Source organism: Pelodiscus sinensis, chromosome 10 (assembly GCF_049634645.1).
Source record: "Pelodiscus sinensis isolate JC-2024 chromosome 10, ASM4963464v1, whole genome shotgun sequence".
NCBI classification, from domain to species: domain Eukaryota; kingdom Metazoa; phylum Chordata; order Testudines; family Trionychidae; genus Pelodiscus; species Pelodiscus sinensis.
In genome coordinates this window covers 8,132,268-8,159,401 of record NC_134720.1, presented here as the reverse complement: position 1 = coordinate 8,159,401, position 27,134 = coordinate 8,132,268, and the positions used below count along the sequence as shown (strand labels likewise).

The following is a 27,134-nucleotide window of genomic DNA, read 5'->3' as shown; positions in this document are numbered from 1 at the left end:
CCCTCTTTCACACTCCAACATACATTCCTATTTGCATGCTCACACACCACTGAACACACATGCATTTTACACACCCCATGCCTACAACAAGGCACAGGCATGTGCACAAACACTCCCAGCTCCTGCACACAAACTCTGTTGCAAACATACAAACTTTCCAATCCTAGCATACACACGTCACAGCCCATGTGCGTATACACACACCATTGTAATCCCTGAACACACCTAAATGCCCTCTGAGCTCATGCACACACCTGTGTATGCAGGCAAACATGCTGAGCTCCTTTACCCATGTGCCACAAGTGTGTGCACAAACATCCCAACTCTGGCACACATCACATGCGTAACACATACTTTGAACCCCTTGCACAACTGTGCTTGCCCATATACACATAGGCAGTGTTCCCTTTAAATAGTGCACTCGCGCAGCTGCTCAGGAGAAAAGTCAGATGCTGAGCACTGGATTAGCAGAGCGCCCACAGCTAGGTTTTTGTTTCTCCTGTAGTGCACCTGTGCACATAACAAATTTATTCTGCACATGGGATGGAAGAGATTAGCGGGAACTCTGCACACATGGACACTCCAAGCCCTGGCGCACACAGGTACTGTGCAGTGCTGCACCATGCACATGCCCCTGCGCCCCCCCCCCACGTACACACTGGTACGTGCCACCGCCCCGCACACTGCGCCGGGACCGGCCTGGGCACAGGACGCCTCGAGCTCCCGACACCCACCCGGCAGCGGCAGGTGGCTCCATCGGCCCGTCCAGCGCAGCCCCAAGAGCCCGCGGGCCCTACCACTGTCGGGGCGGGGGCGCTGGAGCGGTGAGTCCCAGCGCCGAGGGGCCACCGACCCGGTCCCGGCTACTCGACCGCCGCGGCTCCAGCCCTGGGCGGGTCACCTCCCCCCTCCTCCACCCGCCCACATGGGCTGTGCCAGAGTCCGGGTTTCCATGGAGACCCAGGTGTGTGTTTGTGAAACTGGCCTCGCCCTCGCTCGCCATTGGCCCCTCGCGCCGCGGGGCGGCCCCGCAAGACCCGCCCGGCCCCCGCCCAGCCGTGCGCGCGGCAGCCCCTCCCCTCCCCCCCGGGCTCGCCAGGGCCGGGCTCATCTCCTGCCCCCCCCCCCGTCACTCCCCCTGCTGGGCCCCTTTCCTAAGCTTCCCCCCCCCTCCGCCTAGCCCCGCCCCTCCCCTCTCCCCTGCCTGAGCTGACTGCCCCTCTCCTGCGGGATGCCCTGGCTCCTCTTACCCCGGCTCTGGCTGGGGCAGTGGCCGCAGGACTCGCACAGTCCCCTCAGAGCTGCCCCTCCCAGCGCACGTGGCCTAACACAGCCCCATTCCTATGCAAACCTGCCCTGGGGCACAACGGGGCCAAGCACCGGGCTCCCAAATGTGTGTTTGTATGGAGGCTGAAAACTGGGGCTTGACCCATCTGCGCGGTGCAGAACCTTCCCTCTGGCTGCTCGAAGCTGGGCCTGGGCAACAGTGGGACAGTCACTCCATAAACAGACCTGTTCTGCCTTCCCTCAAACTTCTGTCATGGCCATAATCAGAAGACAGCAGACTCCGGGGAGGGGGCTTTGAGGGAGGGGTGCAGTGGGGATGGGAGGAGGCAGGAAGAGCTTCCCTCTCCCCCCTTGGGAGGCCCTGGCAGCTGCTCTCCCTCAGCATTAGAAATTGCAGGGAATACTGCACTTGGAACAGAAGTTCATTTATCACACTTGTAATGAGATGAACAAAATTATGGCACAAAACTACTCACTGAAGAAATATTCAAGAGCTCTGTATTATTTTTAACTTCACACACCTTCCCCAATAAAGTTTTCTGTTATCCCTGCATATTCCCCAAATTCCTCTCACTCTGGTCATTTGTAGAATACTTATTGCCCTCTTTTTAACTCTTGCTTCCACATACAACTTCAGAAACCAGGAAACCACTCACCCCATGCTCCATCTCCGGGGAGGGTATTAAGGGGCATTCCAGACATAGCCATTGCTTCTCTTGCCCTGGATTCGGGAGCAGAGCCGAGGGCATGAAAAAATGAAAAGTGCAACACCTGCTCCTTTGTGTAATGAAGGGCAGATAGAGAAAAACCTCTGTCTCCTTGGACAACGGTGCAACCTCACAGATTCTCTTGCAGCTGCACATTAAAAAGTAAGGCCTCAAATTCTTAGGTTGCTAGGAAACCATACATGATTCCTTAGTAGGGCAAAGAGGTCATAGTTACTCAGCATGCATGTAATCTAGCCTTACTGTGATGTCATTATTTGGTTAATATGGAATATTTTTAAAGAAAACACAGCATTAGACTGTCAACTAGTAATAAACAATCCCGCCAATTAATTTAGGTTAAATCCTGCTGAAATTACAAGAGTATGTCTACTCAAGATGGGGAGTATTCTTGGTAGAATAAGACACGTAAATTGGGTTCTTCAGTCTTAATTGTGCAAAAAAGCTTATGGGTGGAAAAGATTTTTTTAAACAGAGGATCTGGGGTTGGGAGCCAGTTCAAATGTAAGAAATATGAAATTGTTCCAAGTTGGTGAACTGCTTTTAGAACATCAAAGTACTGCTCATGCTGGGAAAATGACTGAGACTTTGATCTCTCTGAACGTGATTTAAGGACTGGCAGAGGAGCACTACCACTACTGAACATATACTAGACCAGTGGTGCCTCCTGTTCTGGAATTGAAGCAAGATGCTGAACCATGCCCAGAAACAGAAGCAGGACCTGACAACAGACTGACAAATCATGAAAATCATACTGTGTATAACAATGTACAGTATCAAATGATACCTGTATAACCAATTTTATATTACCACAGCAGCTCTGTAATTAAAATGTTATGCACTTTTAAATGCAAGTGATAGCAAAAGGGGTGCAAAATTTCAGAAAATGACTGGGAAATTAGAGGAAATTTGATGGCCTTAGAAGAAAAGAGTCAGTGAAGAAAGATAAAAGATACAAGAATAGTATTAAGAGTTGGGGCATTAAGAATTTCAACAATGAATCATATGGGTATCACAAAATGAGATTTCAATTACAATACCTTGTAACAAAATAAAACAAACAGCATGCTGGATATACTGGAGGATATACTGGAGGATTAAAGGATGTTCAAGATGCTAGGATAACAGGACAGCTGCTTAGAAAAGTGGAAGCACTAGTAGCAAGAATTGATATGGGGAAAATCATCAACCATCCTAATGTATGAATTAGCAACATCCTTATACAGGACCTATAGGCAGGATTACAGGAAATTCAGGAGGGGAAGGTGCTTAGGTTAATAACAAATAAGATGATAAAACAATGAACAAAAATAAAAGCAGTAAATCTGTGCAGAGTTACTAGGCACTACTAATGGATCTATTATGCTGAGAGAAGACGCGAGCTTGATGAAACATGGATCCTTCCTATGATACTAGCAGTACTAATGGGCACAGGTCTCAGTCTATTGTTATGATAGAACCTATCATGGGAGGTTACATCATAAAGGAATAAATGTCTCTCATCCTCAAATTCTAGTAGGGAAGGGTGATGGAGTCTGAAAGGTCCCAGATAACGCATGTTGTTCCAAGAGGCATGGTACCTGATTGTGTCATTGTGATGTACTGAAAAGTGCATTGCTAGCATTGGGTTCCTCTAGGATGAAGAAACTTGAAATAGCAAAGTAAAGCTGAGGCCAAGGTTAAGCCAAGGTTTCAAGGGCTGGAGAAGGCAAATAGCATGTAACCTTTGGGTCAGACACTTCCAGTGTGGGATACAAACGTTGTTATGACTGGCCAATGTTCTGCTTTGTTCCAAGAAACATTACCTGACTAGATCCACAGTGTTATCAGTTGATGCCCCTCTGACTGGCACTGCCCTAGATTCTGTGGTGCAGGTAAGCCAAGTCATACCACCCGTTGCAATATAAGAAACCACCCCCATCCCATATGGGCTTGGCTAGGTAGGTGCAGAAACCCCCTTGGTTAACTCTATAGAGCTGCCTCCAAGCCTCACAACCCCCTCAGTCCAAGGCCTGGGATGAAGGAACTTGCCCCAATGCTTCAGGGCAGTGTGGCCCAATAGCCATCATCAGTGTAGCTATCCCTCACTGGGGCCCAGTAGCCAACATCAACGCAGCAGCCCTTCACGACAGGGCAGAGTGGTCTAATAGCCAGAGTCAGTAAGGGTATTCCCACTGACCCAGCAATGGGTGTGTCATTTTCTATTAACATATTGGAAAATGCTCCAAGCTCCTAAAAACAATCCACTGCTCTAGACTTGGTGCAATCTATGATATATTTTGAAGAGTCTGTTCGTGGATTTGTTTGTGCAAAGTAAGTCTTACTTCACGATTACCTGCAAATATCAAATTTTGTATACACAATCCTGCCACTTAAATTAGCTGAATGCACTACTTTTTATACTGGAATATGCTGGATGAAAGATGTAAATAATTATTTTTGTTTTTCATTATGATTAGAGTTCATAAAAATATTAGCTAACAAAATTAAAATCGAGTCACCTATTCAACTGACATTTTAGTGCAAAGAAAATTGTTATTGTTACAAATAACAAAATAATTCAAAGAAGTTACGGAAAGAGTAATGGTAACTTTACAAGTTTCTGTTTCAAATTTATATGGTAAATATTCAATAAAATGAATAATGTTTGAAGTTGAAATCCTACAAATTTAAAACCGTTCTTTTACTTCCCTTCTGCAAGCACATTAATAAAAAATTCTATTACATATATTTAATTTCTTGAACTTTCCTATAAGTGTAATCTATGCAAAATGACTTTGCCTGGTCAATGACAGGCTTCATCTGCTAGCATATTCTATTTGCTTTTAATTCATTTTATTCCTACTTGATCAATATGTCGTGTGTTACAGTAATATTGCTTTCCAAATAAGCAGTAATGATGGAGCAGTTTCATTAATTTTTGTGTTGAAAAGTACAAAATTGTTGCAGAAACAAGTGCTATTCGAATTTCTAATCTGTTCTATGATTGCTCTGTGGGCTCTGACTTGTGTTTTACCTTCTCAGATGTTTCTATCAAACCATAGAGGGCACTAGGACCCGAAGGAATCCTTTAGTTCTGGTACAGTATATGTAGAATATATATAGCACAGCACAGACAGCTCAGGAACAGAACAGCAGAAACAAGCAAAGTGCTGCTGGAAACAAACTGCACTTTCATGTAACCAAGATTTAAGTATCATTTTGTGTTCTGCCACAGGCCTTAATGCTTCTCATAGAAAGCAGCCTGTAAAAGCATCCAACCCTTTGTTGCCAATGTTACAGCTCTGTAAGGTCACCGACTCTTTGCTGATCAGTAATTCTAAGTCAGCCTGCAACAAGGAACTCCTCACTCAAGAGGGAGTTACATTCTGTATTAATGTCTCCAGGCAGCAGCCATTCCCGGGCCTTCATCAAGTCCGAAGCCTGCGAATTCCTGTTTTTGATGACCCAGTGGAGGACTTGTATAAATATTTTGAACAGTGCAGCAACGCCATCGAGGACACAGCACGGAGTGGTGGAAAATGCTTAGTTTATTGTAAAAATGGTCGCAGCAGATCTGCAGCGATCTGCATGGCCTATCTGATGAGACACCAAAATCTCACTCTTCAGGATGCCTTTGAGGTACTGTACTCGTGCTCGAAAGTTATACTTATACCTCTCATATTTAATAATTCATTTCAAACCATTTTATGAATAATGACCCAATACCTAAGACCGCAAGCAACAGACAGTATAGGTGACAGCATTCCTTTTTTTTTTAAGCATCTGGAGATAAAAAGTATTTAAATTCTTTTGCAGAACTTAGAAAAATATGATTGTCACTATTGATAAAAATGACAAAATCTGATGTCGTTTTATAGTTTCATTTTAGTGCCTTAGTCCATTTTATTAACTTTTCCAATTTCTTCACAAATTGTCAACATTTTCAAATTTATTTATTTTGAAAGTATGGGAACATTAGTGGACTGTGGCTTGTAAGCAGTTTAAGAATTTTCAGCATTCCAAGTTTGAGCTGTTATGATTGGATATAAACCCATGCCTACTTTCTGGTTCCTGACTAGATAAGAAAAGCTTTTAAAATTAGGTGTCTGGAACAAATACAATTACCAAGTCAAATGTTCTTTAAGAAAACACAGCAGAACAGTCACAGAAAGAAAGCTGTTTCTGTGCACATTCCTGATGGCACTTGCAAATCCAGTGCAAAGGAACATAAAACGAAGTGATGACAAAGCCACTCAGTGAAAAAAAAATCAAGCAAATCTGTGCAGAAATTATTAGACATTGTTAATCCTGTTCTCCTTCATAGCAATGTTATCTGTGTACTAGCCAAACATTGGACAGAGACAGTATTTATTGTTCCTGATAAGCAGTACTTTGGACAACAATAATGCCCTACTAGTAATGCTGCAACCTTGATTTTGAGTGTCCACCAAGTTGGACTCAATCTCTCTATGTCCTTTCACCCTTGGCCTTCCTATTAGATCTGTGACAGGGGGAGGTCACAGAAGACCCGTTGCAGGGCAGAGGGAGAGGGGCCTTCCTAGAGTGCTGACATGGCCACTATCACTCGCCTTCCCACTCTCTGGGGCTTCTCACCACTCTGTCCTGCTGGGCCAGCTCCTTGGTCTCCCACAGCCAAGGCCCCAAGATCAATGTCCCCCTGAGAAGCAGTACAGACACTGAATCTCTTCAGGTCCAAGGAAAGGGGAGTTTAGGGCCCAGCTTCCCGGGATACCACTCCCCAAATGGGATCAAAACCCCCCAATGAAATACTTGGGTAAGTCCCCTTTAGTAATGAAAGGGAAAATGTACACACTGGTCCCCCCCCCCCCCCCCCCAGGTAACAGCTGGGCTTGATAGAAAATTTAAGTGATTTTTTTAGATACAAGCAGTAGGATTTCAGTGGTAATAAGTGAGAACAGGCAGAACAAAGTAGATTACAAATAAAAAAACAACAAGAAACACTTAGCTACTTCTGACACTAAAATCCTCAGCACAAACTAATTATAAACTCACCCTAAAACTCTCTCTTTTCCAGCAAAGCCTTCCAAACCAGGGCTGTCCCTCACCCTGAGGTCTTTAGTTCATCCTCCTCAGGTGTGTCAAGACAGCCCAAAGACCTACCTTCCTACCTTCCTATTGCTTTTAAAGATTCCCTCCTTGTATGGGAAGTCACCTAGCCAGGTGGGGAGGACATGTGACTTAACCAGACCAACCAATGCTAAGACTTAAAGGACAAAATAGATTGTTCAATAGCTGGTCATCAAGACATTGAGGGGAACACCCTTAATACCTTTCGTTCACACATTTAAAAACTGTAACACATTCCACACACCATATGTCTAATTTTATACACAAGAACAATACACAGACCAAAATAAGATGAACAGATCCAATGGATTAAGACATGAAAATTGATAGCTTACATGAAGAAATTTGCTCAAAACACCTTTGAGTTATGTACATTTGTACCCATAAATCTATTTCATAAAGCATGGGGGGAGGGGTAAACTGTCATAAGACCTACCTAATTAAGATCATTGTCTTAATGACAATGGCTTCCACTTCACTAGGAACTGGACTAAGCCTCACTTCCCCAGATACAAACATTCATATTACTCAAAAACAATATAATGTATTCTTTGGTATATGCAAAATACGCAAAACAAAGCCATTTCATATTGACTCCCACAGAGAAATATAAGAATCAACTTTCTCAGATGTCATGGAGTGAAAAATTATTTTGTCTGATTTCCTGCACAATTTATATCATACTTTCAATGTCTGTCACTTTTTCTAGACTGTGAAGACTGCCAGACCAGGAGTAGAGCCCAACGCAGGATTTTGGTCTCAGCTGCAGAGATATGAAGAACATTTACAGATGCAGCATCCATTGGGTTATTCTTCTAAAAAAAAAATTTCTTCCAAATAAATATAATTCAGACCAATGTACTATACTATACTATACTATACTATACTATACTATACTATACTATACTATACTAACCAATGTAGTATTATTTTCCCCAATCCTGTAAACAACCCACAATGGCATCAGGTGTGAATTTTCTCATTCTCCATTCAGCTCATTTAGGTGCTAACTTTAAAGCCTAATAAAGACTCTCAGAAGTATTTTCTTGCTGATCATTTTAGAAGATGGAGTGGGGTAGGAGAGCAGCTCACAAGAGGCAGAATATGCTGCAGGGGGAAAGGAGCAGAGGGAAGCAAGGAAGAGAAATGAACAGAGAAGGGGGACAAACAGAAAGGATAGGAAAGGAAGAAACACGTAGGCTGTGACTACATTGGCAAGATTTTGCGCAAAAGCAGCCACTTTTGCACAAAATCTTGCCACCTGTCTACACTGGCTGCGAGTACATGTGCAAGAACACTGATGTTCTAATGTATAAAATCAGTGCTTCTTGCGCAAATATTATGACGCTCCCACTCAGGGATAAGCCCTCTTGCACAACTGTTCTTGCACAAAAGGCCAGTGTAGACAGGCAACGTTAATTTCTTGCGCAAGAAAGCCCGATGGCTAAAATGGCCATTGGAGCTTTCTTGTGCAAGAAAGCGTCTACACGGCACGGATGCTTTTGCGCAAAAGCACATCTCTTGCACAAAAGAACATGCCAGTGTAGACGCTCTCATGCGCAAATACTTTAACGCAAAAACTCTTGCGTTAAACGTACTTGCGCAAAATCTTGCCATTGTAGACGTAGCCCAAGGGAAAAAATAGTGGCCTGGTCCTAATAGTGAGTATGTTTCCCTTTGAGTCATGCCTAATATAGCAATAAGGTACTGAACAAATAACTTTTAATTACTATGTACAGGCTATATCCTAATCTTGATCTTGGTACAAAGCTCTCAGTAGCACCAGTGGGTGAACTACTTACTGTGCCTAAAATAGAATATTGTTCTAACCCCCATCTATTGGCCAATGATTAAGAGTGAAATTTGACCTCTCCACAAAATAAATTTCAACAGTCTGAATACTGGCAGAGTTCTGTGTGGGAAGCTTACACAGCTTCTGCTCAATATATGCCTTTTTTAGCTGAGTTTTTCCCAACTGAATTATCCATTACAATATTAAAACAAAATACACAAGGGGGGGGGGGGGGGGAACTGACATTATATAGTAATCTCCATGCCTTCTACAGTAGACTTCCGATAATCTGGAATCTTTGGGACCTAGGCGGTGCTGGATTATCGGATATGCTGGACTATCAGGAGGTACTATAAGCTGGTTATATATATACAGTATACAGTATATACTGTATAGAAAATGTTTTAACCCTTTTTACTGTAGAGTATACTGTAACGTTTTAGTTTTTTTAACCCTTTTTTACCCTTTTCGCTCAGTTCAGCTGCTGCCACTGCTGCCTTCTGACTCGTTTTTTACCGAAGCTCATTCACTAGGCTCTTGCCATTTTGATGCCGTACTTTCCGGAGTGCCGGACTATTGGATGTCTGACTATTGGAGTTTTACTGTATTACCATTTATTAAGCCAAATGAGATTTAACAGTCCCCAAACTGACTTTTTACTGAAAAGGTCACCAAGTTATAAAACCACATTCTGTATCACACATGCAAAACAATGATTCTGCCAAGAGGCCTTGTATGATTTCATAGGAAATATCTTATTTGGGTACATTGGAGACAGAATTTACAACTAATGGTACATTTAAATGTAATTATCGGGCTCAAAAATCAGACAAAAGTAGAGGATTATTTTGTTCTACTGTTTTAATACATTTGAAATTAAAAAAATAATTATGAAAACTGCAAAATTGTCAATGTGAAATTTCATTTGGCATTGCTCAGCAAACCAATTTAATTTTTAAAAAGGTTAGCTAATCTTCACTGACGAAATGCTATAACAAGAGTCTTCCCAGCAGCAGAATAACTTGAGTTGAAAGTACTAAAGACCAATTTTATAAATCATAAAATTAGTGCAGAGCAGAGCCACTGTGGAATAGTTTGAATTAGACAATTCTAATAGATTTTTTTCAGGTTTTATATCTAGTGTACAGGGATTTTTTAAATCTATAAGTAAAAAAAAGGAATAGATTATTTGGGAATAAGGCATTAGGTAGATAAAGAATCCCTTTATCAGATAGCTTTTCCACTCCTGACTGTTTTTAGTATTCCTTGTATATTATCCATTGGATGAAGATTTTAGTGTGTTGTGTTGTGTTGTGTCATGCAATTTTTTTTAAAAAGTTCCAGTACAAACCTCTCATACAAGATCACTTGTTCTTAAACTTATTTAATTATACCCCGTTTTTTGTGTCTATAGTAATTGATTCAACGCTCTACCCCCATTTCTGCCACACAAGTACTTATACCAGTATAAGTGGTAGCAGTACTTCACTTGAATCAATTTTAGCTTATTTGTTTTTCACTTGAGTTGGGCTTTTTTTTTCTGTTGCACGAGAAAGCCAGCAATCCATTGTAATAAAAGCAAAAGCAAAACTGTGACTGTGTTCCATGCTTACAATTCAATGTGCACATTGCGTCACAGTAAACAGATTAATATACGTGTGGCCACAACTTTCTGTAGTGCTATGCAAATTTAATAGTGCCATCTGAGGACCGATGGTACTTTAAAGAATATTTGAGCATAAATTTTCATGAACAAAAATCCACTGACTACATCTAGACTGCATGATTTTCCGCAAATGCTTTTAACGGAAAAGCATTTTTTGCGGAAAGCGTCCGTGCCAATATAGACGTGCTCTTGCACAAAAAAAGCCCCGATCGCCATTTTCGCGATCGGGGCTTTTTTGCGCAAAACAAATCTGAGCTGTCCCTTTGCACAAAAGCTTTTGCGCAAAAGGACTTTTGCACGAATGGGAGCAGCATAGTATTTCTGCAAGAAGCACTGATTTCTTACATGAGATCGTCAGTGTTCTTGTGGAAATTCAAGTGGCCAATGTAGACAGCTGGCAAGTTTTTCCACAAAAGCAGCCGCTTTTGCAGAAAAACTTGCCAGTCTAGACACAGCCACTTTGTCAGATGCATGGAGTGGAATGATGAAGTGGGGTTTTGCCCACTAAAACTTATGCCCAAATAAATCCGTTAGAGTATGTCTACACTAGCCCCCTAGTTCGAACTAGGGAGGCTAATGCAGGCATTCGAAGTTGCAAATCAAGCCCGGGATTTAAATATCCCGCGCTTGATTTGCATCTTCCCGGCCAGTCGCCATTTCTGAAATTTACAAATCCAGACTAACTGCCCATGTCTACATGCGGCAGGGACCCGGTAGTTCGAAATAAAGCCCTAGTTCGAACTACCTGTTAAACCTCATTCCAGGAGGAATAACAGGTAGTTCGAACTAGGGCTTTATTTTGAACTACCGGGTCCCTGCCACATGTAGACGTGGGCAGTTAGTCTGGACTTGTAAATTTCAAAAATGGCGACCAGTCGGGAAGATGCAAATAAAGCGCGGGATATTTAAATCCCAGGCTTGATTTGCAACTTCGAATACCTGCATTAGCCTCCCTAGTTCGAACTAGCGGGGGTAATGTAGTCATCCGCAGTTGCAAATGAAGCCCGGGATTTGAATTTCCCGGGATTCATTTGCATGAAGTCGGCTGGCGCCATTTTTAAATGCCAGCTCCGTGCTACACGCGGCACGGAGTCCGAACTAGCCGGCATTTAAAAATGTCGCCGGCTGGCTTCATGCAAATGAAGCCCGGGAAATTCAAATCCCAGGCTTCATTTGCAACTGTGGATGACTACATTACCCCCGCTAGTTCGAACTAGCGAGGTAGTGTAGACATACCCTTAGTCTTTAAGGTGACACAGGACTCATTGTTTTTGCAGATACAGACTAACATAGATACCCCTTGGACATCTGAAGATCTAATATGCCTGGTGGAATCAGCTTTGCTAGTTATTCGTTGAGGGTAAAATGTTCACAGTAAATTTTTTTATCTTAAAGCGTCTCTCGCCCTGCTCTCTACATACATTCCATGCACCCCTGAGTGGTACATCCGTCAGTTTGAGAACCTCTGAACTAGACAGAATGTGAATATCAAAAAAACATGTCTTTAAGTGCATATACGATAACAAGTAGTAACACTGGCCATAACAACTTTAATTAAGAACTGCAAATCACTCAAAGGATAATGCCTAGTTCCCATTAAAACTTAACACATTCTAAAAAAAAATAAAATAAAAAGCCAAAGTATCCATAAAAAATTATAGTAAGCTTTACAACATTGTAATTTTATTAAGCTGTGATTAGTTGCAGCATGTCAGTTTCACACTTAGAGCCAGTCAAAAATAGCGTAATAGTCACTCTTTGTTTGTTGTCAAGCTATACATTATGGCTTCATTTTGCTTGGTTTGTCAGTGAACAGGAAGTCTCCATGTGGCAATATATTTCCAGAAATGTAACTGTTTCCATTTTCAAAATGTTCCCAAAAGGAAGTAATAAGGCATATAACAACCTCAATACTGAGATAAAGTTTGCAACCTGAACTAGAACAGTCAAAAAATTATCTTTTTATTTGGATTAACAAGATGTTAACATACAAACAATTAAAAAATAAAAGAAGAGTTTACACATAATCTTTAGATGTCATGACTACATCAGAATTTTTGGTGTAAATACGTGGCTGATGAACTGCCTGGCCAGCTGAGTAGTCATATTTGCCGTCACTGTAATTAAGAAAAATGAACTGTAAATAATTAAGTACACTACATCTTCATGGTCTTTAAAAAAATACAACTAGTGTAAATAAAGACTCCAGAGTCATTGCTGCTTAGACCAGTTAAATTGATTTTGTCAAACACAAAACAACAAAATAAAGAATATTGGGTCCACACTGTTCATCACTCATCCTTAGTGGAGAGTTTTAAATTCTGCACTAGGTTTCACTGAAGGATTTACTAAAATCATGTGGAAAATTGGTGAGTCAATGCACGATGGATCAGATCCAAAAGCCCCCATGATATCATTTGAAATTTGTCCATCAACTTCAGTGGCTTTGAACCATATTCTGTATCATGCTCAGAGAAAAACTGTCCCTCAGTAGCTGTTCCCACGCAGCTTTTTTTAATGTTTAAGTAAAGCATCTTCCAAAGTGTTTCTTCCCTGTGTGCATCCCCTTTTTTAAGGTTTAAATGAACATGGTTTAGAAGTACTTTGGTCCTAGTATTTCTAGGACTATTTCAAGGTTGCACAGACCTTTTCTGTTTCTGACAACAGGAACCATATACCAAACAGTTGCTGCACATATCTCAAATAACAATTATATTTTCAAATGAAAAAGGATAAATAGGCCAGAATTCTTGATTTTTCTGACATATTGCGGAACAAACCTTTCTAAAAGAACAGAAGATGAAATAAAAACCTCTTAGAATGTCTTAAGCTGTATCAGTTGGTTTGGGAAAAAAGGAATTTATTTTCTGCAAAATAAATGGAATTAGATCTTTTTAATGGTAGTGAAACAATATTATTAGAAAATTATAGTGCTATAACCATAATACAAAAAATACTTAAAAGATCTGTATTGTAGCTTTACCAGTACAAAGAAAGTATAAAACTGATTTCAAATCTTAACAGGCCAGTTTCAGAAGGAAGAAGGATAGCATGAAAGGTGTGCATGCTTACATCACAGCTACGTCTAAAATGGCATGATTTTCCGGAAATGCTTTTAACGGAAAAGTTTTCCGTTAAAAGCATTTGCGGAAAAGAGCATCTAGATTGGCATGGACACTTTTCTGCAAAAGCACTTTTTGCGGAAAAGCGTCCGTGGCCAATCTAGATGCACTTTTCCGCAAAAAAGCCCCGATCACCATTTTCGCGATCGGGGCTTTTTTGAGGAAAACAAATCTCAGCTGTCTACACTGGCCCTTTTGCCCAAAAGGGACTTTTGCCTGAATGGGAGCAGCATAGTATTTCCGCAAAAAGCACTGATTTCTTACAGTAGGAATTCAGTGCTTTTGCGGAAATTCAAGCGGCCAGTGTAGACAGTTGGCAAGTTTTTCCGGAAAAGCGGCTGATTTTCCGGAAAAACTGGCCATTCTAGACACAGCCCACAAGTTTATGGCAAGACTCAGTGCTGAATTGACAGACTGAGCCTCTAATTTTTGCATTTACACAATACAGAGGTGAATGATTGGAGACAAACCCACTTTCTATGCATAAACTGGCACTGATTGAAGTGTATCATTTATTTTGACTTTTAAGCTGAAGAGCTACCTGTGCTTTCTTCTTTTTCCCCCTTTGCATGAACAAGTCAAGAAGATCCCACCAAGCATAGACAGAATCGACCCAGCCCAGCCTAAGTACAGTGCATCTCCAAGTTCATACCTGGAATATAAAGGATTTTATGGAAGCATCATACAATAGGATCAAATATAGAAGATTTAAAGCTTTCTTCATTATATTATATACTTAGTATTAAGCAGTAATACATTTTACATGGTACTAGATATAAAATGTGTAAATTGTATAAAAAGCTAGCATCATTCTTGGTAAAGAACACAGAGAATTATAATGCAGACTGTTTCATTTCAGTATCTAATTACATGTTACATAATAGATTATGTGGATGGCTAATAATGTGAGCATTTGTATCTCTAATTAACAAACCTCTTAAGCAGATGCTTAAGTGCTTTGCTGAATCGGGGCTTTAAAGACAAAAAATTAATCAGCATCATGGAGATAAAGGGGGCTCGGTAATTGCTTAGAAATATTGAAGAGCTGGTCATAAAAGATAGATATTTACAGTGTCTGAAAACAGAACTCATATGGAGCAACAGCTTGAAAATATGTCAGCCGACGGTCAGGGCATTGTGTATGTTCTATACACCCGAGACTTTAACTGCTGAGACCGGGGTCCCTTGCAGCCGGCAACCTGGAGGAGGCAAACGGGTGCCCAATAAGTGTACAGGGAGAGCTTATAACACCTTAGATTTCAGCTGCTAGAATTTGTAATTCCTTCACAGCGGTCAGCCTTGGGGATAGACTGAAAGGTGCCCCAGTGGATTCTGCCACCTGGGTGTGACACAAATCCAAACGCCCAAGCTCTCCCTATATCTGTCCCTAATGACCGGCTGAAGTTCTTTTAAATTGTGCCTGGTTCTGTTACAGCAACTGAAGGAGTCAGGTTAAAACTTAAACAGTTACAGGTTTATTGAGGAAGCTTATAAATCATATGGTTACAATGGCTATTCTTCTATTTCTTAACTGCTGGCAAGTATATATGTATATATATAGAGATAGATCTTTAAAAAAAATGGTTACAAAGAAAAATAAAGATAGGAAATAGAAAAATAATGGTACCAAATGACAGCTTAATCTTTAAAGAGCTCTATTCTATGCATGCACTAAAACAAAAGGACACATACGGGTACAATTTTTACCCTCTTCTGCGTCGCTCAGTCCCAGCGTGTCAGGCCAGGATCGGTCCCTCAATTCCTCAGAAAGACGAAAATACGAGGAGGGCGTCCCCGTGGAACCTCGGGAGGTCAAAACACCTAACCCGACCAGCAGGTAGAGGGTAGATTGACACTCAAAGTGAGTGCGTTGCTGTACCCACTTTTATACCCATTGGGTCACGTATTTCTCTTTCTTATCTGTGATGCCAAATGGTGCTGGTCTGTCTTTGTGAGACCAGTTCTTACAAGGGAGTTGTGAACTTAATTTACACTTGTAAGAGAGAGTTGAGAGGATTAAATTGGAAGTACTGGACATTCTTTTTCTCAGTGGGGGATTCCTCTCCCAGGGACTGTGTGTGTTCGAATCAACATGGGTGCCAGCCGGGCACTTCTTGCAGCCTCGAGCTCAGTTTATTGAGTTAATCGTTACTCAGAGTCAGGGAACACTCGCATATCCTGATCTCGCATCAAAGCAGATCAAAGCTTAATGGCTATGCTGATTTTCTTATTGTTCCTTCTCTGCCCTGTATACAGACATCTCAGAGGGCAAGCAAGATTGGTTGAGATGGGGGGGGCTGTCTGGCTACAAAGTAAAAGGGAACAAAAGGTTTACTCCACTTATCCACTTATGCCTGGAGATCACAGTATTACCGGGACTTCCTCAGCGAAACAGTTTTCTCTGATACAGAATTACCAACACAGCTCCCCACTGTAGGAGATTAGCTATGATTCGCCAATAGAGCTGTATAATTCGCTATGCGAAGAAGCAATGTGGCCGATGTATAAACCTTTCGGCCAAACATATCCAATTTCTTTGCCTCTTTATCAGCCCCCACATTTTTCAGCTGTGGGTTCTTAGCCCTTTGGAGAGCTGCGTCAACGACCAAGGAGTTTGGCTGCGGGTGAGTAAAAAGGAATTCTGAGTCTTTAGATGCTATAAAATAACGCTTCTCCGCCGGTTTCGAAGTTGGTGGAGTCGAAGCCGGGGTATGCCAAATTTCTGCTGCTGATTGGAGGATTGCCTCGTCCATAGGGAGAGCAACCTTAGATTGTTGCTTAGGGTGTAGATTTCTCCAGAGCTTAAATTGCTTCGTTGGAGTGTCTGATATCTGAACGTCCTGAGACTGGGCTACTCTCCTAAAAAGGTCTTGAAAGTCCTTTGTGTCGTCTGGAGGAGATGGATCCCCTTCAAACACTGCATCGTCTGGGGAAGATGACGAAATATCTTTTGGAGATACAGTCCGTAATTGATCGTCCGTATCCGATATCTGTCCTTCCTCAGGCTCGGATAGGTGAGCTGAAGGCAAGGGGTTCTGTTGATGAGGCGATGCCCTCTTCCAGTCTTGAATTGGAGATGACTATCGTGCCTCATGAGGAGTGTGCCAGCAGCACTGATGAGAACGAGAGTGAGGTCTTCCGTATTCAGAGGATGATCGATGGCTCCTATAATCAAAGTGGTCAGGGGACGACCTTCGCGAGGAATATCTGCTGGCATACCCCCTATGATAAGATCTAGGCGGGGAGTAGCTTGGTGAGCGAGATCTGTATGATGATTCCCGATGGTAACAGTGATACCGTTCGCGATGATCGGAATAACGAGACCTTGATCTCCATCGCGGGGAAGGCATTGTTTCTTGAAGCCCCGCCCTCTCTATGCTCCTCCTTTCCATTACTTGCTATCCCCAATCCTTATACTGCTACTTTAAAAAAAATTCCCACAATTCCTTGCAGCTACTCACCTGTGTTGTTGCTCAGTGAGTAGCTGCTCCTCAAATGAGGAAATCTAATGTAAATGTATTGCGCAGGTGTGCAGTTCAGAGAGGGCTCAAGAGCTACTCTTAGAGACTCCGAGATCTACCGGTAGATCGCGATCTACTGGTTGGTGACCACGGGTATATAATGTCGATACAGTCCCCTTACTCTAATGGGGTATGTCTACACTACAGCACTAATTCAAACTAGCTTAATTCAAACTAAGCTAATTCGAATTAGCGCATCTAGACTTAAAAATTAGTTCGAATTAGCGTTTTGCTAATTCGAACTAGCATGTCCACACTGAGTGGACCCTGAACTGAGATTAAGGATGGCCGGAAGCAGTGCCGGCAGGGCATCAGATTAGGACTTGGAGCGTGGAGCTGCTGTCTCAGGCTAGCCGAGGGCTGTGCATAAAGGGACCCAACCCCCACCCCAGACAGACAGTTCTCAGGGGTTCCCTGCTTGCAAAGCAGTCCTGCCTTGGAGTGCCCTGAGTGCCCACACTGGGCACATCACAGCACTCGGCCATCAGTCCAGCTGCATTTGCCGCAGGCTGCCATCCGGAGGGGGGGTCAATCAAGGGGCTTCAGGAGAGCTTCCACCCCGAGGAGCCCGCAGAGCCAGCCTAGTCCTCCCCATCGGGGGCTCGTACCCCATTTCTCCCTCACCTCCTTCCACTTACCCCTCCCTAGCCCCCCTTCCTACTGTACAAAATAAAGGACACGTGTGTTCAAAAATAGAAACTCTCTTTATTGAACAAAACTCGGGGAGACTGGGAAAAGGAGGTGGGAGAGGGGAAGAGAGAGGGTGGAAGAGAGGAGGGCAACTAAAATGATCAGGGGTTTGGAACAGGTCCCATATGAAGAGAGGCTAAAGAGACTGGGACTTTTCAGCTTAGAAAAGAGGAGACTGAGGGGGGATATGATAGAGGTCTATAAAAGCATGAGTGGTGTGGAGAGGGTGCATGAAAAACAGTTCTTCATTAGTTCCCATAATAGAAGGACTAAAGGACACCAAATGAAATGAATGGGTAGCAGGCTTCAAACTAACAACAGAAAGTTCTTCTTCACAAAGCAAATAGTCAACCTGTGGAACGCCTTGCTGCAGGAGGCTATGAAGGCTAGAACTATAACAGAGTTTAAAGAGAAGTGAGATAAAGTCATGGAGGTTGGGTCCATGAAGTGCTATTAGCCAGGGAGTAGAAATGGTGTCCCTGGCATCTGTTTGTGGAAGGCTGGAGATGGATGGCATGAGACAAATGGCTTGGTCATTGTCTTCGGTCCATCCCCTCCAGGGTCCCTAGTGTTGGCCGCTGTCGGCAGACAGGCTACTGGGCTAGATGGACCTTTGCTCTGACCCAGTACGGCCATTCTAAGCTCAGGGCTCAGGGTCGGGGGTCTCAGTGGACCCCCTTGATTTTCATGCCAACCTGCTCCTGGGTGGCAAGGCTGGCAGCTATCCTGCCCTAGACGGCCACTTTTCTGTGCCTAGTGCGGAGGTTGTGGATGAGGTCCACGATGTCCGCACTAGACCAGGTGGGCGCCCGCCTCTTGCGGCCCCGGGCAGGCTCCTGGGAGCCGCCAGCCTGGTCCCGGGAAGAGGCGGAGGGCTGGGTGGCAGCGGGTGGCTGGCTCGAGCCATGCCAGGTGCAGGGTCTGCTGTCTGGGTGCTGGCAGGCTTGCATCTGGCATGGGCACCGTAGCCAGACCGTGCCCCTTTAAGGGCTCCGGAGTCGGGAGGGGGCAGAAGAGTTTCCCTGGTGGTGCCCAGAGTGGCCACCAGGGAAAGCTGGGGAGGGCTAGCCTCCCACTAATTTGAATTAAGTGGCTACACAGCCCTTAATTCGAACTAGTTAATTCAAACTAGGCATTAGTCCTCGTGGAATGAGATTTACCTAGTTCGAATTAAGCGCTCCGCTAGTTCGAATTAAGTTCGAACTAGCGGATCGCTAGTGTATCGCCTATCAAAGTTAATTCGAACTAACTTTATAGTGTAGACATATCCATGTAGACAACTTGAGTTTCCTTCTAGCAAAGGAACTACTATCTATTCTTACCAAGTCTGAATGCAAATTCTTTTGTAGTCTAGTCTTTGCTTTTCCAAGATTGGACCAAGATTGCTTCACCGTTAGACTTCCCCCATATTCCGTCAACAGCCGAGGGTTGTTCAATTTCCTGAAGGGGTTTAAATCTATGTAGTAAACTGGAGGTCTCTTGGGCATGTCTACACTATGTGCTTATTTCAAAATAAGCAGTTTCAGAATAAAAACTCCGAAATCGCTTATTTTGAAATAGCATGTCTACACTACAAATGCCCAATCGAAGCGCTGAGCTATTTCGAAATAGAGCATCTACACTGGTTAGAGCCTCAATTACATTTAAAGCCCCTTGGAAGCACTCCAGGCAGGGCATCAGGACAGCAGTCACCTCCTGGATCTGCTGCCTGAGGCTATCTGAGGCTCGTGCTAAAATGGACCCCCTTGTATAGTCGTGTCTCAGGCTCCTCACCTTTGCCTACCTCCTTGAGGGGTAGCAAACACATTTCACTGTGTGCTCTGGTTGTCCTTACGGACACCACAGCCCTCCTGGCCCAGCTGGAAAGCAGTCGCCAGCTCTTAGACCTGCTGCCACACCTCCTGGTGCAATTACTACAGGCTGCCCTTGTGGCTCTTCAGAAACAGGACCTGCCATTCCCTGCGGGGCACCTCCTCTCCCCTCTCCATGTGCTGTTCATGCAGCACAGCCCCTCCCACCCTTCCCTGCTCACCACTTCTGTCAATAGGACACCAGTTCCGACTGGTGGGATGGGATTGTCATAGAGCAGTGGGACAATCAGCAATGTCTCCAGGACCTTCATGGAGCTGTGTGCCCGGCTCGCCCCTGCCCTCATGCGACGGGACATCCACATGCGACCTGTCATCCCGCTCCAGAAGCGAGTTGCCATCGCCATCTGTAAGCTCGCTACGGTGGACAGCTACCGCTCCGTCAGAAACCAGTTCGGCATGGGGAGCTCGACTGCTGGGGCTGTGCTCATGCAGGTACCGCGCGCTCATGCTATTGTCCCAGGAGGGTGATGAACTGCTGGAATGCGGTTCCCCAGGGAAGGAGGGAGTGGAAGCTCTCTCCGTGATGGGTTTTTCAGTCCCACTTTCACAAAGCCCGGATGGGGTAAGTTGAGGTTGGTCCTGGGGGGCAAAGGGGCTTGGGCCCCTGAGAACTCCTGAAGGCTCTGGCAACCCTGTGATTTTCTGTTTGCCTCCTTCAATATGTGGTGAGGGTTATCGACACCATCCTGCTGTGCAGGGTTGTCATCCTCCTCCTTTGCCACCATGGGCTTCCCCAGGTGCGGGGCGGGCCATTGACTTCACCCACATCCTGATTCAGGGGGCAGTGGACTACATCAACAAGAAGGGGTACTTTTCTATGGACCACTGAGGCTGCTTCATGGACATCAGTGTGGGGTGGGCAGGGAAGGCACAGGATGTCTGCGTATTCTGCAATTCCAGCCTCTTCCACAAGATGCAGGCTGGCACTTTTTCCCCTGACTGCACCATCAGGGCCAGGGAAGTGGACATGCCATCTTAAAGGGAGGTTCTGCTGTCTCCTCATCCACCTTGACCTCAACAAGCAGAACGTCCCCCACATGGTGGCAGCCTGCTGTGTCCTGCACAACCTGTACAAAAATAAGGGGGAGGGGGCAGGGGCCAAGCAGTTGCCCGGGGTCTTTGAGTGGCCATTCATGGCTGCCATCCGTCAGGCCCATCAGGGGGCTGTGCACATCCAGGCAGCCCTGAGGGAGAGTTTCAGACAAGGACACCTGTAACTCTCCTCCAGGCCTCTCCACAAGGGGCCTCTGCAGTGCCCCTCTGTGCCTTTGCTCCCCAACCCCTTCCTTCCCCCGCAGACACAATGAACAAGACTTTTTGTTTTTGAACAATAAACTTTTTTTAAATTGGGGTAAATATAACTGGGGAGGAACTGGGGAAAGAACCTGGGAGAAGGGAGGTGGCAGGGGGAGGAGTGTGGAGAAGGGGCTCAGGGATGGGGCTGGGACTGGCAGCTGCCTCAGGTGGTCCCACTGCCTAATGCGCAGGGCCCTCAGTGGCTGGCAGGGGGCTCAGAGGAGAAGCTGGAGGGGCAAAGGCAGGATGGTAGCTTCTGGACCACTCTATGGTGACATCCTGGGAGGGGGGTACCAACTCCAGGGACAGGCTGATCTCCTGGCTGGTGGGCATGCTGTAGCTGCTGGTCTCTCCCTCTTTCTCCACAGCCCTGTCCTTGTGGAGGCTGACGACGGGCATGTCCAGGCTGGGCATAAAAGCGGCAGGTCTGGGGTTGCTGCTCCCAATCAGGAACTTCTTTCCCTGGTATTGGTGTAGGCCTGCCTCAGCTCTTTAATCTTCATTTTCACCTGGTCCAGAGTGCGGCTGTGCACCCTCTGTACAGGCTGTTGGCCATATGGCCATAGACACTGGCATTTCACTCTCTGCTGTGAAGATCCTGGAGGTTGGATTGATCCCCACAGATCTTGATCAGGTTCAGGATCTCCACTTCACTCCATGAGGGACCCCTCCTCTTTCACCCCCGGCCAGGGGCTTCCACGCTGGCTGCTGGCTCTCTTGCAACCATGGGGGGCTTGATGGGAGTGCAGGATCTGCCATGGCAGCAGGGAAAAGAGGGATGGCTACTTGTGTGTGGCACAGGACAAGCAGGGCTTGCTTTGTGCCACAAGCCCTTTCCTCTGTGGCTGCAGCTTTAAGGGCTACAGGGGAAGGGGAACTATAGAGTTATGATGAGTGTGGACTGAGTGGCCACCAGAGCACCTGTGGGAAGCTGTGGAGGCCACTTATTTCGAAATAACCACAGCTGTGCCGTCTATATTTTGAGATAGGTGCTAATCCTTGTGAAATGAGGGTATGTCTACACTACCCCCCTAGTTCGAACTAGCGGGGTAATGTATGCATACCGAACTTGCTAATGAAGCCTGGGATTTGAATTTCCCGGGCTTCATTAGCATAAAGCCGGCTCCGCCATTTTTAAAAGCCGGCTAGTGCGAACCCCGTGCCGCGCAGCTACACGCGGCACGGGCTAGATAGTTCGAACTACGTAGTTATTCCGAACTATCTGTACGCCTCGTGGATCTAGCAACAGATTTAAAGCAACAGATGGATCTAGACCAGGGGTCTCCAAACTTTTCAGCCCGAGGGCCGCATTAACTATCAAACAGCAGTTCGGGGGCCGCTTTCACGACGGGGAATTTCAGTTGCCTATTGCGCCCTCTGTCGCAGCGCGGCCGGTACTCTGACCATGCACTCCCTCCAGTGCTGAAGGGGAGGGAAAGGGGGGCCCGGGCCCACCCTCACTCACGGGCCCCAGCCCAGGGCCCTAAAGACACGGAACCAGCTGGCTCCGGTCCGGCTGACGGGGCTCCTGCCGTAACTCGTCAGCCCACCAACTCTTAACGAGTTCTGCCCTGGGCTGCTTCCTTTCCCTCCTCGTGTGACCCTCTACCTCCCCCCACCGTGGGGCGGTCACCTTTGATTCGTCCGTCAGGCTGACGGTCGTATATCCAGACGCCCACCCCTCCCGCCGGGGCTGGTCCTGCCGTCTGGGTGGCCGTCGGGTCTGGACTCCTGAGAAGGGGGGGGGGGCTTTTCCCCCTGCTCTCCCCTTCCTCTGCACGCTGTCCTCCCCTCCTGCTTGCCACCGCTCACTCCTTCCCCCCCCTGGGCGGAAGGGGTCACCTTTTTAAAGTTCCCGCCGGGGTTCACGTTCCCCCGCACGTCGCCGGGCGGGCGTTACCACCACCGCCCATCCTGCCCCCTGATTGGCCGGCTGCCCTGTCAGTCTGGGCGGGGGAATGCCGCCCGTGCTAACCCCCGCCCCCTGCGCCGTTTGCCGCCACGCGGCCGCTTGTCAGCAGAGCGGCCCGCTTCTCCTGCCCCGGCGCGGCGTGAGTACACGCCGCACACCCCTGACAGGGCCCCCCCCCCACGGCAAGAAGGGCCCGTTCAGCGGCACCCCAGGGACGGGCGGGGGTCGCCTCGTCACACCGGCACGCGGAAGGCGGGGCCAGACAAAAAGGTCTCCACGGGCCGGATGAGAGGGCCTCGCGGGCCGTAGTTTGGAGACCCCTGATCTAGACAAATAGATGAGCAGGCCCGCAGATGAGGTAATTAATGAGGGGCAATTGCCCCAGGGCCTTGTGATTCAAAGGTGCCCGGGGCTCCAGCCACTACCGCCACTACTGTGGTGCTGCTCAGGCCCCACCCCTTCCCCCAAGGCCCTGCTCTTCCAGTAATGTGGAGCTAGGCCCACAACACACCTTGCCCAGAGGCCCAGAGAAACTGTCAGAAACAATGACAAACACAACAGGCTATGGTCTCGGCACACCAGCAGCCTAACTGCCATCATGTTTTTGTAGGCATCAAGGCAAAGGAGAGTTTCATAGACTCACAGAATGCTAGCACTGGAAGGGACCTCTAGAGATCATCAAGTCCAGTCCAAGCACCATCTTTCCCTGATAGATGTCGAGCCAAACTTCTCTTCAATATCTCCAGTGATGGAGATTCCACAGCCTCCCTAGGCAATTTATTCCAGTGGGTAACCACCCTGACAGGCAGGAAGTCTTTCCAAATGTCCAACCTAAATCTCCCTTGCTGCAATTTGAGCTCATATGAAGAAGGAGGAATTTGAAGGGGGATAATGAAGTACGGCAAAAGCTCAGAGTTGTGAGTACCTAGAGAGAGATTCAGGTTGAAGATGAAGCTTGCATTACAGATCAGAGTGATTGGCAGGGTAGTGGTATTCTTTACAGTGTACAAGACAGGAGACAGCGGGAAGGGCTTCCGGGGGAAAATTAGGAATTCTGTTTAATAGGACTGAATTTGAACTGACAGCTAGACACTCCCAAGGAGATGTCAGATACAGGCTGAGAGTTTAGTTTGGACAGCAGGAGACAAGTCCAGAGCAGATATCTCTGTGAGTAGTCAGCATAGAGATTGTAGTAGAATTTGTGTTTGTGCAAGAGATTACCCAAAGCTAAGGTACAGAGGAAGAAGAGAACAGAACCAAGGACAGAGCCTGGTGGAACCCAATATAACATTAGAAAAGGGTGAGCGAGACTCCTTTGAAGGACACGCTGAAGAATCAGTTAGAGAGGCAGAGTTAAGAACATGGAAAGGATAGCGTAACAGAGGCCTAGAGGGGACAGATTTGTGTTTTCCGAGAAAAATAATAAAAAGCACAAATGAGAACAACACTCTTCAAAAAGGAACAGCAGAGGTAAATTCTACAAAATGTTGGCATTATCATCAACTTCAAGAACAAATGACAAAAACGTAAAGCTAAGAAGAAAGGGCTGATCACTAAAGTAATTGCGGAAAATTTCATTATGCATTAGTACAAACTAATAAGTATTGAAAAAGGTGCCTAGTGAACAGAAGAAAGGCGTGCGGCTGGTTGACACATGAAAGAAAGAAAGGAACTGGGGGTACGTCTACACTACAGCGCTAGTTCGAACTAACTTAGTTCGAATTAGTTAATTCGAACTAAGCTAGTTCGAACTAACGCGTCTAGAACTAAAAACTAGTTCGAACTAGCGTTTTGCTAGTTCGAACTAGTAAGTCCACATTGAGTGGACTCTGAACAGGGCTTAAGGATGGCCGGAAGCAGTGCCGGCAGGGCATAAAAGGAGGACTTAGAGCATGGAGATGCTGTCTCAGGCTAGCCGAGGGCTGCGCTTAAAGGGTCCCGACCCCCACCCCGGACACACAGTTCTAAGGGGTGCCCCGCTTCCAAAGAAGTTCTGGCTTGGAGTGCCCTGAGTGCCCACACTGGGCACATCACACCACTCGGCCATCAGCCCGGCTGCACTTGCCGCAGGCTGCCATCTGGGGAGAGGGAGTAATTGGGGGGCTTCAGGAGAGCTTCCACCCCCAGAAGCCCGCAGAGCCAGCCCAGTCCTCCCCATCGGGGGCTCGTACCCCATTCCTCCCTCACCTCCTTCCACTTACCCTTCCCTAGCCCCTCTTCTTATTGATGTACAAAATAAAGATAACGTTTCTTCCAACATTGACTCTGTCTTTATTGAAAAAAACTGGGGGACACTGGGAAAAGGAGGTGGGAGAGGGGAAGAGAAAGGCTGGGAGAGGGGAGGGCAACTAACATGATCAGGGGTTGGGAACAGGTCCCAGATGAAGAAAGGCTACAGAGACTGGGACTGTTCAGCTTAGAAAAGAGGAGATGGAGGGGGGACAGGATAGAGGTCTCTAAAAGCAGGGGTTGGGTGGAGAGGGTGCATTCAGAAAAGTTCTTCCTGAGTTCCCATAAAGAAGGACTAGAGGACACCAAAGGAAAGGAATGGGTAGCAGGCTTGAAACTAGTAAGAGAAAGTTGTTCTTCTTGACAAAGCAAATAGTTAACCTGTGGAACTCCTTGCTGCAGGAGGCTGTGAAGGCTACAACTAGAACAGAGTTTAAAGGGAAGTGAGATAAAGTGATGGAGGTTGGGTCCATGGAGTCCTATTAGCCAGAGGGTAGGAGTGGTGTCCCTGCCCAAAGTTTGTGGAAGGCTGGAGAGGGATGGCACGAGACAAATGGCTTGGTCATTGTCTTCGGTCCATCCCCTCCAGGGTCCCTAGGGTTGGCCGCTGTTGGCAGACAGGCTACTGGGCTAGATGGACCTTTGGTCTGACCCAGGACGGCCATTGTAAGCTCAGGGCTCAGTGTCGGGGGTCTCAGTGGACCCCCTTGATTTTCATGCACACCTGGTCCTGGGTGGCCAGGCTGGCAGCTCTCCTGCCCTAGACAGCCACTTTCCTGTGCCTAGTGCGGAGATCGTGGACGAGGTCCACGATGTCCGCACTAGCCCAGGAAGGTGCCCGCCTCTTGCGGTCCAGGGCAAGCTCCCGGGAGCCGCCAGCCTGGTCCCGGCAAGAGGGGGTGGGCTGGGGGGCATCGGGTGGGTGGCTCTGTGCCGTGCCAGGTGCAGGGTCTGCTAGCTGGGTGCTGGCAGGCTTGCACCTGGCACGGGCACCGTAGCCAGCCCGTGCCCCTTTAAGGGGTCCGGGGCCGGGAGGGGGGCATAGAGTTTCCCTGGTGTTGGCCAGAGTGGCCACCAGGGAAACCTGGGGAGGGCTAGCCTCCCACTAGTTCGAACTAAAGGGCTACACAGCCCTTAGTTCGAACTAGCTAGTTCGAACTAGGCGTTAGTCCTCGTAAAATGAGGTTTACCTAGTTCGAACTAAGCGCTCCGCTAGTTCGATTCAAATTCGAACTAGCGAAGCGCTAGTGTAGCGCATAGGAAAGTTAGTTCGAACTAACGTCCGTTAGTTCGAACTAACTTTCTAGTGTAGACATACCCTGGGAGACCATTGTGGAATGTCAAGTTCCACATCAAAACAAACATGACGTAAAGAGAAAATGCGGAAATATAGTGACGTATACTTGGAGTTAGGGTTTACATGGATGGGCAATGAATCTGAACCACGTCCATTATGCTTACTCCGAAAGGAGGTGCTGTAAAATGAGAACTTAAAACCAGCTAATCTTCAGTGTCACATTAAATGGAAACATGGTGAATATGTTTTGAAGCCAATTTAATTTTTTTAGAACAAACTCAAAGAATGAAAGGAATGTAAGACATTAAATTGAGCACATAGCCACGGGCAGTGACCATGAGCACTCCCAGCTATCCCCTAAGCAATTCTAGGATCCACCCCACTTCCCTAGCTTCAGGACATCCCTTATCCTGCCTTCCTATTGCCAGAGCCAGATCCATCCCTGAGGCAGCTGGTGTTTACTGTGTGGCTGCTCTTGGAGTGGGAGAGGGACCTCACACCCATCACCCTGTGATCCTTAACTCTGTACCTTCTGGACACCCCTTATCCTGCCTTCTGAATGCAAGAGCCAGCTCCTGCTCTTGGTCAACCTGTGTTGGTTGTTCTGCTGCGCCTACGGTGGGTGGATTTGAGTC

The 27,134-nt window shown here is 46.2% G+C and overlaps 3 protein-coding genes across 8 annotated transcripts in view; 1 reads left to right on the top strand and 2 right to left on the bottom strand.

The window, feature by feature from the left end:
• Positions 1-2,112, bottom strand: part of ANKMY1 (ankyrin repeat and MYND domain containing 1) — a 59,895-nt gene extending 57,783 nt beyond the window's left edge. For 2 of the 5 annotated variants that reach the window (XM_075937481.1, XM_075937483.1), the window contains exon 1: positions 735-921. In XM_075937481.1, coding sequence (XP_075793596.1) covers positions 735-757 — 23 coding nt within the window. In that variant the 5' untranslated portion in view covers positions 758-921. Of the gene's footprint in view, positions 1-734; positions 922-1,943 lie in introns of those variants that run through there. The other 3 variants (XM_075937479.1, XM_075937480.1, XM_025185708.2) reach the window with 2 other exon arrangements.
• Positions 2,113-5,109: 2,997 nt separating this feature from the next.
• On the top strand, positions 5,110-11,165 carry DUSP28 (dual specificity phosphatase 28). The gene is made up of 2 exons (XM_006125191.4): positions 5,110-5,633; positions 7,813-11,165. Exons 1-2 carry the CDS (start codon positions 5,286-5,288, stop codon positions 7,942-7,944), a joined length of 480 nt encoding a protein of 159 aa, XP_006125253.1. The 5' UTR covers positions 5,110-5,285; the 3' UTR covers positions 7,945-11,165.
• Positions 11,166-12,499: 1,334 nt separating this feature from the next.
• The window catches only part of LOC102448096 (claudin-15-like), a 36,361-nt gene continuing 21,726 nt past the window's right edge, over positions 12,500-27,134 (bottom strand). For both annotated transcript variants that reach the window (XM_006125192.4, XM_006125193.4), the window contains 2 exons: positions 14,225-14,335; positions 12,500-12,678 (listed from right to left, as the gene is read on the bottom strand). In XM_006125192.4, coding sequence (XP_006125254.1) covers positions 12,579-12,678; positions 14,225-14,335 — 211 coding nt within the window. In that variant the 3' untranslated portion in view covers positions 12,500-12,578. The remainder of the gene's footprint in view (positions 12,679-14,224; positions 14,336-27,134) is intronic.